This window comes from Trichosurus vulpecula, chromosome 4, assembly GCF_011100635.1.
Source record: "Trichosurus vulpecula isolate mTriVul1 chromosome 4, mTriVul1.pri, whole genome shotgun sequence".
NCBI lineage: Eukaryota > Metazoa > Chordata > Mammalia > Diprotodontia > Phalangeridae > Trichosurus > Trichosurus vulpecula.
In genome coordinates this window covers 179,687,590-179,702,413 of record NC_050576.1, presented here as the reverse complement: position 1 = coordinate 179,702,413, position 14,824 = coordinate 179,687,590, and the positions used below count along the sequence as shown (strand labels likewise).

General features: G+C 35.3%; 1 protein-coding gene across 4 annotated transcripts in view; it reads right to left on the bottom strand.

The window, feature by feature from the left end:
* Positions 1–14,824, bottom strand: part of SPAG9 (sperm associated antigen 9) — a 144,291-nt gene that overhangs the window by 106,796 nt on the left and 22,671 nt on the right. For all 4 annotated transcript variants that reach the window (XM_036756407.1, XM_036756405.1, XM_036756404.1 and 1 more), the window contains exon 2: positions 10,734–10,854. In XM_036756407.1, coding sequence (XP_036612302.1) covers positions 10,734–10,854 — 121 coding nt within the window. The remainder of the gene's footprint in view (positions 1–10,733; positions 10,855–14,824) is intronic.

Below are 14,824 nucleotides of genomic sequence, written 5' to 3'. Positions count from 1 at the left end.
GTTCACTCCATATGTCCAACAGCTTTTATGGCTCTATAAATGCTGAAAGGTCCCACTAAGGAATTTTGGGACCTTGTCACCAAGTGGTAGTATATGGCAGGAGTGATGTTTATTGTTCTAGACTGGGATGGCCTCCCTTTCAAGAGTTTGCCTTCAGGATCTGGTTAGTCCAGAGGGACAGGGCTTGTGCCACTAGTTTTGCTTCCTTATTCCCCTAAGCATAAAAATCCCAGACTATGGAGAGCCAAGTGCTGGAATTTTAATCAAATTCCTAAGACCCTTTGAGGCAGCTCTCTCACCCAGTACTGCCAGACTGACAAATGCAGGTGCAATAGGAAGAAGCAATGAGGCCATTTCAATTGCCCCTTTAAATCTTCTTCTAAATACATTTATTTTTATTGAATTTTATGGTACATGAATGTTCCATTACATTCCAATCCTGCTTGAATCATTGGCCTGACGTGAGCTAGCCCTAGCCCAGATCATGCCCCAAATATCTTTAGGACACAAATTCTGATATTCAAACCTGGTATCTTAAAGAAAGGCAAAAATAAAAATGGCTTTGATTCAATTAGGACTCCACCCACTCTGTACAAAAGAACTACAAATCTGAGTTCTCCAAGTTTTCCTACTCAGTGCCAACTGTTTGAAAGTAGATGGTAACAAAGTCAGTTTTGTGAAACACCAGGAGATAGAAGCAATGAAACTGAATGTCTAGAAAATAACTTTTAATCTAGATGAGTAGTAACAACTTGGGTTTCACTTATTTTAGCTATCTAAAGGAGAAAGGAGATTTTTTTTTTCAATTATGGAACTCTAGTAGTGGAAAGAACCTGAAAAAACACCTAATTCAACCCTCCCAATTTTAGAGATGAAAAATTGAGGAGCAGAGTGACCAGGTGATTTACCTTATGTCATAGAGCAAGCTAACATAGCTAGTTTCTTATGAAACAATAAATTTTGGAACTAAACTTAATTTGGAAAGACATCTATCGTATGCAGAAAAAGTTCATTCGGCAAATCACAGTGACTACCACGTTTATTTTAGGTTCTCCACACGGTCTCATGTTTATGGTACAAAAGAAAATGTAAGCTCAAATGGCTTATCTCATTTACCTGTCACACCATAGTCACAAAGTACCTGACAAAAATAAATGTATGAGATAATCAACTGCTCTTCCCTAGTGCCAACCTTCTCCCAGAAAAGAAACTAGAAAGAAGCTTGAAATTATGGCCCACAGAATTCTACCCACTTATTAGTTATTTCAGAGGCTTCCTTTTATAGTACAAATATCTCGCTAGAAATACCTGGGTCTCTAAAATTCAGAAATTCACTTCCAATAAAAAAAGAAATTTTGACACCTCATTGTTAACTTAGCATGTTATGTAATTTTTTCCCCCTGTGCAAGCGTTCTCAAAAGTGTACTAAACTCCAAAAGTCAGATGATCAGCATTGCAATACTTGTGTCAACAGCACCAGGTCAAATTCCACAGTTCAGCACCCATAGCTAGCTACCAGCTCACCCTAAACTTAAGTGTAGGTAGACAATATCAATTGGCTAAAAAGATCTTGGTCAGTGAGATTGAATATGGTAACATTTTACTGCCTCTAATATAAACAATGTTTCCTGCTCCCTTGTCTAGGAAAAAAAGGAAATTCATGTCTTATCTATTTTTAAAAAGTAAACTCATTAGCAGTTGACTTATTTATAATTAGCCATGAAATCTGTCATTTTTATCCTGCTAAACAGAGGTGCATAAACCTTAACAGTTATTGTACCAACCTATAAGTAAGAGGTTAATAAATATTAATTGCCAGAAAATAACAACTAAGGATCAAACATAGCACCATTTAAGCAGTTATTTATCTTAAGACCTCGGTGGGCCTAACAACTATTCGATCTTTTATAGGGCAACAGTAAGAAGTAGTGCTTACTTACTATGAAGGCTGAGATGAAAGGAATTCAGTTAAGCAACTCAGAAGGAAGAAAAATCAGAAAATCTCTAATTCCCTCCCAGATTTGCACTTTAGTGTCTGTTCTAATCCCAGTAGATTACCTAGAATAAACTCTTTCCAGAAAAGTGGGCACATTTCTGGTTGTCTCTAGTTTTCAGATCAAAAGAATCTAAGAATATCACCAAGCACCACAATTTAGAGCACTCAGAAGCTATTCTTTAATGTATCAAGAGTATTTGATTTGAGATACTGTGATTGTGACTATAAAGTTAATTGTAATCTTTAAAAAACCCTTTCCTCTCCTCTACCTATTCTACCCCCTTCCCTATAATTAGGAACAGAGGTGGATATCAAAAGATATACAAACATACAGAAAAAATCCCAAAGGAGATATTCCTGTTGAATATACATACAATATAGAAGTACTATTAGTGTCATTATATTAATATAATAAACCTAAAATGCAGTAAAAACAAAGAATTTCTAACAAAATTCCCATACAAGATCAAACCACTAAAGAATCTCATTGAAAAACCTAAAGAATCTCACCATCTTGTTCTTCAAAATAAGCTACAACCTGAGATAAAACAGAAACAAAATTATAGCTTCCTTTAACCTGCCAAAAGTTAAAAGGCCTGACTTATAAAATATCCACAATTTTCTGAACTGAACAAACCAATTCATCTAAAAACATTTTTTAAAAGAAAGGGAAAGACAGTAGGTGGATAAACGGAAACTAACACATTTTCCCCCATCAGAGAATAGCCACAAGAGAAAACGTTGCCTCCTTTCCAAATTATCCTGCCACAACAGTGTGTGACAATGAAGGGATGGGTTAACAAGTGGGGCGAGGGGATGTCCCTTCTTTCCAAAGAACACGTGGATCAAGTTATGGCAGGAAGAGCTACCTGCTCTGCCTGCTCAAAATCACAGCTTACCTCCTTAGATTGATGGCCTTTGCCAAGTTTGGAACACCTTCCATCTCTGTTGTCTTCTGCCCAATCAGACTGCTGATAGGCCTATGGGGGAAGAAAGAGAAACAGACCTGCTAGAAAGCCAAATCCAACTCATATGCCTTCTCAAAAAGAATCATCAGTTCTTAACTGTTTAAGGAAGGCAGACAATCCAGCTGTTACTAGGCCTCATAGGATTGACACAAAGCCTTTCAAAAGTTTCTCCTTGAACAATTGAGCATCAAATACCCTAAAAATTAAGGAACACTCAGACCAAAACAGAAAACTAAACTCAGACACAAGTCCTCTATGCAGTCTGTAAGCCTAAGGAAAAGTGATTAGATAGACTTTATAAAGCATAAGCTAATGATGCAACCTTAGAAACGATAAATATTCAAAAAATGTCTGCACAGACTAACAAGTCAGATTCTTGAAAAAGATTAGACAATGTCAAAGAATCAAAGTTGAGAGGGACCTCTAGAGAGCACATGCTCCAGTCCCTCTGTTTTTAGAAAGATAAGGGTCCAAACTATCTAGGATAGAAGGTGGATTGACTTCTTGAAGGTCTCCAAGTCTGAAGATTCCACAACCTCCTTCAGCAGCAAAGTCCAGTTTTTAAAATCACCTTAATGATCGAAAAGAACCTTTTTTATGACCAACCAAATTCTCGTTTGCTTTACGCTATAAATCCTCTTATCTCCAGTCTTCCACAAACACACAGACCTGCTTGGCATCCTCCTCATCCAAAACCTTCATCTATTTGCAGTAACTAAGTCATCCCTTACCCTTATCTATTCATGAATACAAAACCACAATGCCTTCAAACTGTACTCATAGAACTTTCCATACAAAAACCTTTGACTTTAAGTCCTCTTCATAAATCAGGGTTTTCCCTCCCCATTTAAGGCACAGAGACTTAAATGTCCAAAATATTACAAGACTATCACTTCAGCAAGCTAACAGTAACTAACAAGCAGTTAGTTAAAAGTTTCTTCAGAATTTTGAAATCATTACCACCAATTTTCAATGATCAGCATGTACAGGACAAAAAAATAAAGTCTTTCTTTACAAAAAGTATTGAATATATAAAGCTTGAAAATGAAATTGAATCAGAATTACAGATTATAGAATCCAAAACCAACACTAAGATCACATGTTATCCAATGATGAAAAAAGGAATAAAATTTGGTGTCACATAACATAATTTCTATCATGCACACCCACATATAAACACAAATGTGTGTGTACATGTAGACACACACACATCCAGCTCAAAATTAAAAAAGAAAGTAGCTATAAAGCAATTGTCCATTCTATTCCTCCAATGCATTTTAAATTAGGGTATACATTTTCAACAGCCCTAACATTGTTTTACATAAAATGTAATAATAACCTCAGAAATATTCAGAATTTTGTAGAACTAATTTTTATTAAACAGCAATGAACAAGAATTTTAACTAAAACAGAACCAGTGTTTATGTAGCTACAGGACACAAATAACATATACCAATGTACTTGTAAATTTTAATTTTTGAAACAGGTTTAAAAAGTCACCATCTGAAACTGATACAAACATATGAATAAATAAATTGGATAAGGTTAGTTTCACACCAAAAAAATAATCCTATGACTAAGGCACCCCCCCAAACTTACCTAAAAGTATAAATATAAAGTATAGTCTAATTAATTATAGGATAGCAAATGCTACTTTCTCCATGAAGCCTTCCTTGAATCCTCCTAGAAGAAAATACTCCATTCAACTGTATTCAAATCCTCCTGCTATTTCTCTATGTAAACTGATGAACTGGCACTCTGGTCCAACAATCTGTCTTTTGCAGGTTAATTAAGTTAGTATGAAGCTATCTACCAAAGCATAGGCAAACTTAATAAAATCAAGTTCCTGATCACACAAATTTTGAGTACCAAACCCTGGACTCACCCCTGGTAACACTACCAAGGTGCTAAAAACACACACAGTGAAATCCCTACCTGAGCACCCACCTACAGAATCTCTTTTCATTTATATTCATTTCAATTAGATACTATAAAAGAGCAGGTAAAACTTTATGTAGGTCAAAAGTTAGAGAGCAAAGTTAACCTCTTCTTAAGTATTAAAAAGACAGATTTTGGGAAGAAGCACTTAATTGTAAGCCTTCAAGCCCTTAAGAATTAATTCTAGGGGTGGGTAGGTGGTACAGTGAGTAGAGCATGAGCCCCTGGAGTCAGGAGGACCTGAGTTTAAATCCAGCCTCAGACACTTGACATACTTACTAGCTGTGACCTTGGGCAAGTCAGTTAACCCCAATTGCCCTGCCTCCTTCCCCTTAAAAAAAAAAATTAAACTCCAACATAAAATAAATCATTACCTAAGTTAGTCAGGTTTTCTAAGGTAGAAGCTACCCTCCAAGTCAATTTATTACAATTTATTAGACATATCTATGACAGATACAATGCTCCTCCTGCTCTTTTTTAAAATTTTCATTGCATCTACTTTCTGATCTTTTGGTGGGTAGAAAGAAAGGTGGGAATAAATGAGTATAATTTTCATTTGTGGTGGAGGCTGCAAGTAATTCAGTTTTGAAAATTAAAAATAAAATATACTATATCCAAAGCAAATTAATGCAGTATGGATAAGAAAGAAAGGACAGAGTACAAGGACCTACCAGAGAAAGCTGGGAAGACTTGTATGAACTGATACAGAATAAAGTGAGCAAAACCAGGAGAATAATTTATACAATAACAGGAACACTGTAAAGACAACTTCAGAAGACCTAAGAACTTCAATCAATGCAATAAGCAACCATGATTCCAGAGAACCAACAAGGAAGTACGCTACCCACCCCCTGAGAGGGAGGTGATTGAATCAAAATGCAAAATGAGGTATACATTTTTCTACATGACCAATAAGGGAATTTGTTTTGCTTAATTATGCATGTTCCAAACGAGGCCTTTATTTCTTTTTCTTCCCTTTAATTGAGGGAGGCAGGAAGGAAAGGAAATAAAGGCCTGTCAACTCAAAAAAAGCAAAGTCAAAAAAATAGACAACCACGAATTTCTTTTATATCTGTCTACTGCTAGGGGAAGACTGTTCTAATTCTTTTCAGGTAACTACTCAAGTATCAGCAGAGATATAGGAACATTGAAAAGCTATGGAAAAGTTATATGTGATGGTTAGTTCTGCTTCATGAATGTATTTCTTGTCTCCTCAACAGACTAAGCTATAAGAGCAGATATCATATCATATACTTATGTTGTATCCCCATGGCACCTAGGTACATTATCAGTACACAAGAAATTGAATTGAATTAAAACAAATACATATTTTGGTCTGATTTGGGGCAGAATTTATATTAAAAACTAGTATTCATTCACATTCGAAATACCACTGAAAATAAAAATTATTTTCTAATAAAGTATCCTCTTTGGTTCCAGTAAAAATGATGTAATGAAGTGAGTTTTCAACCAGCTTCCTCATTCTACTTCAAACATGCTCCAGAGATGTCCCCAAGATTTGATGGAAGTGAGCTACTAACTGAAATTTTCAAGAAATATAAAGTAGTGATATGACAGTTTCCCATGAGGCAAGTCAAGAACAAAACCCACCTGCCCTCCCCTCTAACTCAGCTAAAAGGGAAACTTAAGATGGCAATCGCAAATCTAACTCCTCCTCTAACACACATAAATTCTAACAAATGCATCATGAAGTCATCCTATCAACATCTGCATCAAATCCTGTTGTTATCCACTTGCCAAGGTAAAACGTGACAAATGCATCAAGGTCAGTTCCTATTCTATTCTTACCTCATTTTCAGGTAATCAATACCTGAAGCCTAGATTTCTCTTTTGTGAATGCAGAAATAGCCTTTAGGGGAGACTCTGAAATTCCATTGTGGCTAGCTGAGAGAACTTTTCAAAAGGAAATGTGCCATAATATATACTAATGAGAATGTCAGTCTTTTATGACGAAGGGCTAATAAAGGATGTGTAGAAACATAAAAACTAATAATTAATCACATGAAAGGAAAGGAATGGTTACATGGATACAAAAATTCAATAAGCACTTATTAAGTACTTACTACATATCATGTACCGTATTATGTGCTGAGGATACAAAGACAAAATGAAAGCAGTATCTGCCTTCAAGGAGCTTATAGTCTATTGGGAGGATATCTCACATATACAGGTAAATAATCACAATTTGAAGATGGAGAGAATACTAAGAACTAAAGGTGTATCAGGAAAAGATTCATGCAGAAGGAGGCACCTGAACAGTTCAAAGAAGGAAGCTAGGAGTCTAAGAGGTAGAAGTGAGGAATGAGTAAATTCCAGCCATGAGCAATAGCCTATTCAAAGGGACAGAGGCACATGGAATACTAAAGTTGGAGGTAAGCAAGTTAAACAATTTGACTGTAACAGAGGACAAGATGGAAAGTAGCGTGAAATAAATCTGCAAAGGTAGGCTGGGCACGCTCTTCTTATCTGTCAAACACATCTAGATTCTCAAGCTCCCTTTCATGCTCCCATTTTGAGGGGTTGGGGCGAGAAAGAATGTTGCTCTTCTCCCCACCCCTAGAAGTAATGGCAAATTTGTATAAGCATATGCTGGCCTAGACAAGCCTAAAACTGGACTTCAAGTTTTTGGCTCCCTCTTCTGCTTTGTGTTTTTTCTTTGATTAGAGATGACCCAACAGAGATCCCAGCCTTGGCAGAAACCTCGTGAGTTTGAAAGGTCAGGAAAACATAGGTCCAGGTACCAGGTACCATGCAGGAAGTTATCTCTGACACATCTTCTCAGAAGAAAAGATGACAACCTCATGAAGGATGAGCCCAACCCATAAACTAGCCTTGCAAAAGATATGGACATTGATTTGCTTAAGTAACGTGGAGCTGAGGTGAAGGTGAAATGCCTGTTCAGTAGCCGAAAGTGTTTCATGTTTTACTATTTTAAGTACAAATCTCCCAGGAGAGCTTTAAGTGTTTGTCAGTACATAAATGCTAGGGTTTTGGGGTGTTTTTTTTTTGCTATAAGCATATCTTTTGCAGAAGAGAAAATTATTGTCTCATATGGGGAAATGGGGGGGAAGGGGGAGACAGGCTCAATCAAAACTACGTAGAGCTTTAAACACCAAGTTGAAGACTTTTCATTTTATTCAAGGTGTAAAAGGAGCCATGATTAAGGGAGAGACATGGTCAGATCTATGCTGTAGAAAAATTTTGGGAGCTGTGTGAAGGATAGATTAGAAGAGGGAGAAACTACAATCTTAAAAGTACATGAGCCAATAGTGATATACCAATAGGATGGTCATCACAATCTGTAAGTTAGCTAACAAAGCACCATAGAGACCAGGTAGAACTCAGCAAACAACCCATAAACAAAGTCTTTGCTAGTGCAATTGTATAAGATGTTAGGTTCCAATTACGTGAAGAAAAATCTATAGGTCAGTAACACTAAGTCCTTTAAAACACACACAGAGAGCAGAATTAAGAAAATTTAAAAGCACAGAAAATTGTTTTAAAGATGGGACTTTGTTTCTGCGAGAAGTCTGGGATCATTAAAGGAGTTTTCCAATTTCCCAGTGGCAATACTGCTTGCTGCTGCTTTCTTGTATAATTCTCAACTCACTGTCCATTTGTACTATCTGTCCAAGATATAGATACAGATCAACTCTAGAAGTTATCCATCTAACTGCACACCATAAGCTGCACAGACATCTTTTGATTCATTCTTTTGGTTTTTCCTGTATGGGTTGTTGAACCAAATTCTTAAGTTATGAGATCTCTTCTAGGAAGCTATGTAGTAATTCCAGGACGCCATCCACAAACAGGATCATATGGAGAATCTCACCAAAAAAAACTGTTCTTCAACTTGGATTTTGAGCTTAGAGTTCAATGTATGCCAATACTCTCCTGTGTTGTAGGGAAGGCAATGCAGATGTGTATGGAAGGTATAAGTAGCCTGAAATATATAAACTTCAAAGAAAAACCAGAATGAAGGAAATATAAGATCAAAACAGAAAATGAGCTGGTCACAGAGAAAGGGACAGATAACAAGTAGACAGTCTGAAGGCTCCAGTGGTATCACTGTGATTTTTAGAGAAAGCAAAAAAAGATCCTCTTCAAGATGGCGAGCCTATATCTTCTATTGAAGTTATAGGAGCACATGGACAAAAGCCACACAGAGGCAAGCCACAGATGGGTTGCAATCTGCAAAATTGGAGGGAATATTCAAATATCACTTATATTATTTCCTATAAGAGGTGACATATCCTGGCTGTGACCCTGGGCAAGCCATTTCACTTTTAAGTGATCTAGACAGCTCTCCAAAATTACAAGTTGCAGAGAAGGTGCCAACCAGCACTGGTAGAACAGATTCCTTATACCAAGAAACACAGGTCCAGTCCCTATCTCAATTCTTATGTGGTCTATAGAAATTATATGGAGTTCAATTAAGTTCCTAGGAAATATATTTAATTTTTTAAAATTAGTATTTTATTTTCAATCAAGACATAGCTTGAAATCTGACATCAAACTGGTTTTATGTTATTCTAAAGCAGAGGGGAGGATTCTTTGTTAAGAGATGGGGTAGATGTGAGGCAGTTAAATATAGAAGAATACTAAACTTTTGAATCAAAACTTTTTAAGCTATGTCAACAGTAGGTAAATCACAACATCTGAGCCTCAGCTTCCAAATTTGTAAAATGGGGATACCTCCCAAATTACCCTATTTCTCACAGGTTTGCTTCAAGGAAATTACTATGTAGATTGTAATAAATGATTATTTCACCATATATCAAAAGTCATATGGAAATTGTAGAGGGGGAGAGGTGAGAGGTTGTGGGGGGGGGGTTCCCTCCTCAAAAGTAAATGATTAAACCAAAGTAATTTTAAAATAAAGAAAGGGAAACATAAAAATGTTACTCAACAGCTATAACAAGTACTTTGAAATATATGTATTTCTCACTATAACCACTTAAGGGGCAGAGAGAGGGGAAAGGGAAACAAACAGGGGATGCAGAAGGAGAAAGTCACAGAAAGAAAAAAAATGAAATGTTATGATTCTGGGAGTTCTGTCTAACTCTTGACCACCTGTTTCAGGCATGAAACATGTTCGTGAGTTTTTGTACAAGTTCTTTCTTTTCATGTATGAAATACCTCTTTACATGAAGTAGAAGGAATACATGAAGATTCATTCATTCACTCCTACTGCTTCAAAGAGGGAAAAATGACTTACCTGCTACATTTATCACTGTGACATCTGAAATAAAATTCATGAGTCACCTATCAATTTTGTCCCCTACTGCCATCTATCCTTGGAAATTTTTGCGTTAAAAGGAAATAAAACAATTCAGGAGTTGAGAGTCTGTATTTTGGATGCTTGAGAAATGGGTCAAAATCTCAAAACCATAGACTTTTTTTTTTAGTTTCAAGGAAATTTAGAATGAAACAGAACTTATGAACTTAACGTTATCTCAGCAGAAATGATCCAAGTGATTTTTCTCTTATTCATGAAATCCTGAAAAGTTCAAAAGAATACCAAGTAATAAGAATGGCACAATATGATCTTCCAACAAAAAAAGTCAACAATCAATGACAAAACTGCTGAAAAGCACCAGTTTCTTCGATATTGTCACATCTGCAACCATGAGCACAAAATTAAAATGTAAAGCAGAGGCTACACTTGGTTTTCTGGTCTTGCAGACCTTATTCACAATTGTCAATTTGGAGTATACACTTAAAAACATAGCTGAATGCTAGGATGAGTCACAGTGTTATCAGAACCCACTTTTGACAGTATACTTATGAGGAGTGGTATTTTTACTTACTCTGGTCAGCATAGTTTTTTGCTTTGAGTTCAAGTTGTCTTGTTTGGGACTCTAAGGATTCCACTCGAGTTTGTAAGTCCTTTTTTTCCTGTTCTTGGGAATCTTCAAATTCAATAAATTTCTAATAAAGAAGAACATATATTATTTTCACTAAAGGAACTGAATGTTATTTAGATTTTTCAACTCCTGAATCCCTTGGTATCAGGGACCAAGGATAAGACTGAACTCCAAGGAGACAAATTTTATTGCTATGAACTTAAGCTGATTTTCTAGTTTTTTTCAAAATTTTCATGTAAAATAAATTTCACTTGAGGCACACTCATAACCTAATCTTTAAGTGTAAGACAAAAAAGAGTGTTTTGCTAACATCACCAAACTTCCAATGCCTTCTTTTCTATATGAAAGTAAGAACAAAGGAAGTAAATCTATCCTGCTCCAAATTCAGCAACTACCATAAACCCAGAAGGATACTTATACATTTAGCCCAATTCAAGAGACTAGAATTTTGAGCTCATCCCACCTGTAGGACAGTGTATTGCTGAGCAAAGAGTTCTCAATGAATTTTGTTAGGTAAATAAACAAACAAATAAATGTTATGATTGACAGGTTTATACCTGAAATATAATGGGACATTCTGAAACATGGAATTAAAGTTCATGTTAGTTATGGCGTAATGCTGTGGAATTAAACTCTAGTTAAATCTACCTAAAAGCGTAAAATTTTTACAACTTACGGACAAGACCTAGAATTATACCTAATGGGTCCACACTTTCATGAAGAACACACTACTAATGAAATGAATTTATTTTCAATCCTTGATGTAAAACAACTTGTCCTCAAAGAATTTAGTCATTTACTTTTTAAAGGGCAAAGATGCCAAAATATCAAGAAAGTGATTTTAAGATATTAGGGGAGAATTTAACCGAATTGCTTGAAGGTTAAAACCTACATGTTGCAAAATACTCAGTTAACTTATTCCCAATTTCTACATTTCAGGAAAAAAAAGCAACAGAACAATCTCCAATACTTATTTTTAGTTTTCTGGCTGAAATTGAGTCAAAGTAAACTATGCATAGGTCAAACCAGGCACAATGTTCAAAAGCAACACCAAGTATAAAACAGGCATTGGGACAAATCATCCTACCAGTCCTTAAAATGACTCTTTCAATTAAGCACAGGTAAAGCAAAATACATGGCTACAGAAATCTTTCAGATTGGATTTCCTTTTACATAATACAAAAAAAAAATCTAACTTTTTTTAATAATTTTCCTTGTGATTTTCCTTTAGAAACCAGATGATATAAGATCCAGGTTAGCAAACTAGAAATAAATTAAATCTTAGATTTGTTTTGTGCAAAAATGTCATTTAAGAAATGGTATTTCACAAAGTGTTGAGTATGGACAGAAAGTATTTGTAATGGCTCCACTACTTCCAAATATTCTATCATGGATGCATTACCTCTTTAATTTCTATGTTACCTCCCATCTGATAAATGAGAAAATATTATGGAAACACAGGCTAGTGTCTGTCTACTTTCTTTCTTAACTCTTCTGTCTGGATTAAAAAAAAGGATAAGAATAATCTATAATCCTTTAGCCATCTATGTTGTTTTGTTATCACAAATGGTCCATAATATTGGAATCTAATGACACTATTATAAAGAATCCCCCAACTTTTCCTTATCTTTAACATCAATATGACTCCTGGGAATCAGTATTTGAACCATCTTAAATGAACATGATGAAAAGAAAAAGAGATTAGTAAAAGCTAAAATAATAAAATAGGTCTATGATGATATGAGTAATTTACTTTTTCCTCAAACATAGCAAGCTCTCATTTCTATATTTCCCTTCAAAGAAAAGGTCTGTTATAACGAAAATATTCCAAAGTAAATACATTTTCACAGGCCTCTCCATAAAGCAAGGGTAAACAACATCAACCTCAACAACATTACCTATACATACTTAAAGAGATGAAGTAATATCCCTTTAAAAATTTAAGTTTTTCAGCACAGTGATTTAAACAAAGAAAAAGTACTAAACACAAATGTCATGTTCTCTCTCTCTCTCTCTCATTTTGCAATGGTGTTTTCTGATTAGAAAGTATCATATATGATCTAAGACAAGTCCACGACTCATGATGGAAAATGTTTTCACATGCAGAGAAAGAACATAACTATGGAGTCTGAATGCAGACTAAAGCACACTATTCTCTCTTTTTTTGTTATTTTTTTTCTCGTGGTTTTTCCCTTTTTTCTGATTCTTCTTTCATAACACATAAACTAATGTTTAATATGACTGTATATGTATAGTCTATATCAGATTGCATGCCCTCTTGGGCAGTGGCAAGGGAGAAAAATTTCCAACTCCAAATCTTATAAAAGTGAATGCTGAAAACTAAAAATAAATTAAATTTTTTTTTAAAAAAAGAAAGTACCATATTGTATTAATCATGTAAGTGCCTTGACATAAAAGTGCTAGGAGAGGTCTAATACTATAGACAAGATTAAAATCAGTAATGAAGAAAAAGTAGAGAGATTGTACAATGGCTAATAAATCTTTTAAAATGTAATTTAAAAATACCGGCTGGCTGACTAAAATGGCCTTATTAGAAAAAAGTTTATGCCACTATGAAGTGAATTAAAATTTCTACACTGGTCAAAGATGTCAATACTGTTATTAAGGAGAATAACCTAGACTGTATTTACAGTTGCCTGAAGGGGTCCAGATTTTGCGACATATGATCCAGGATCCCAAAGCATCTCATCTGGTAGCTATAGTTCAAGTCTAAAAGACATTACATAGTGGTGTCAGGAGCTGGAGCCTAACAGGTAGGCTATATGACAAACTGCAGAGGTAGAAAGAGATAAAGTGCAGAGATCTATGGGGGGCATAGTGAAAGCAAATAAACACTGATTATGAGATAGCCGAGAAAAGGAAAAAAGGAATAACAGAGGAAGCTGTTAAAACTCCGTAAAATTCAGTCAGATGACAAACAAGAACACCCTGGAGGAAAAACATTTGAAAACCACTGAACTGAATCAAATCATAAATCACTGTTTAAGGGCAGGGAGAACCTCGGAAAAAAACTACTTTCTTCTGTCCTCTAATCCTTCTCTCCCCATCCTTTTCTAAAAGAAAGATGATATGATTATATTTATTAATAAACAGTATGGATAGTATTCCAGGATAAGCCACTAAATGATCTTTTCCCCTCTCATTTCTGCCTTTCCATCCATGTTCACAATAGCTTAGATCTCTAGTAGCATAAATGAATTGCCAGACTCAGATTACTAGCAGCAGTAACACCTAATAGGTTGGCCTCCTATTAGAAAACTTTATTGATTTATTTATATATCTTGTTGAACTTTTGTAACTATCCCACACTGTATAGCTAAAGGAGGGAGTGTTCACTATTATGCTTGGTTCCCATAGCTGCCCCTTCCTTCTTACTCCTTTCTTGCTTTCCCTGTTCCTAACTATGTGTGGGCTTCTCATTCACCCTCTGCCATCACTGTTCTCATTTTCCATTTTTAGTTTTTAAAGATAGTAATATATTTTGTTTTGCCACAGATACTTTCCAAACAAGACTATGCCCTCCCCCCATTCTACCTCCCAACCCCACACAAAGTACATTCCCCCAAATGGTTAAGCAAAACCATTCTTAGCTTATTTAAACAAATGTCTCCCTGATCCTTGACAATATTAAAATACAGATTGCATTATCTGAAAATAAGAAATAAGCTCTACCTATTATTTAATAATCAAAAGTTGCTGTATTTTTAAGGCTCATTTATATTTGCTGTTTTCCAAATGTTGGGGAAAGTATCAGAAATTGGAGGAGACCAATGTTTAATTCCCAGATACTTACTAGGCTGTGCAGCTATGAGTAAATCACTTAATCTTTCTGAGTCTCAATCTCTTAATCCGTAAAAATAGGGAAATAGTATTTGTACTACCTACCACAGAGGGATATTTTGAGGAAAGTGCTTTGTAAAGTGTTACAAAAAATGTGAATTATTATTGATATTACTGTGAAAATGTGCTACTGACAATATAATAAGAGATCAACTACACACTAATTAGCAAAG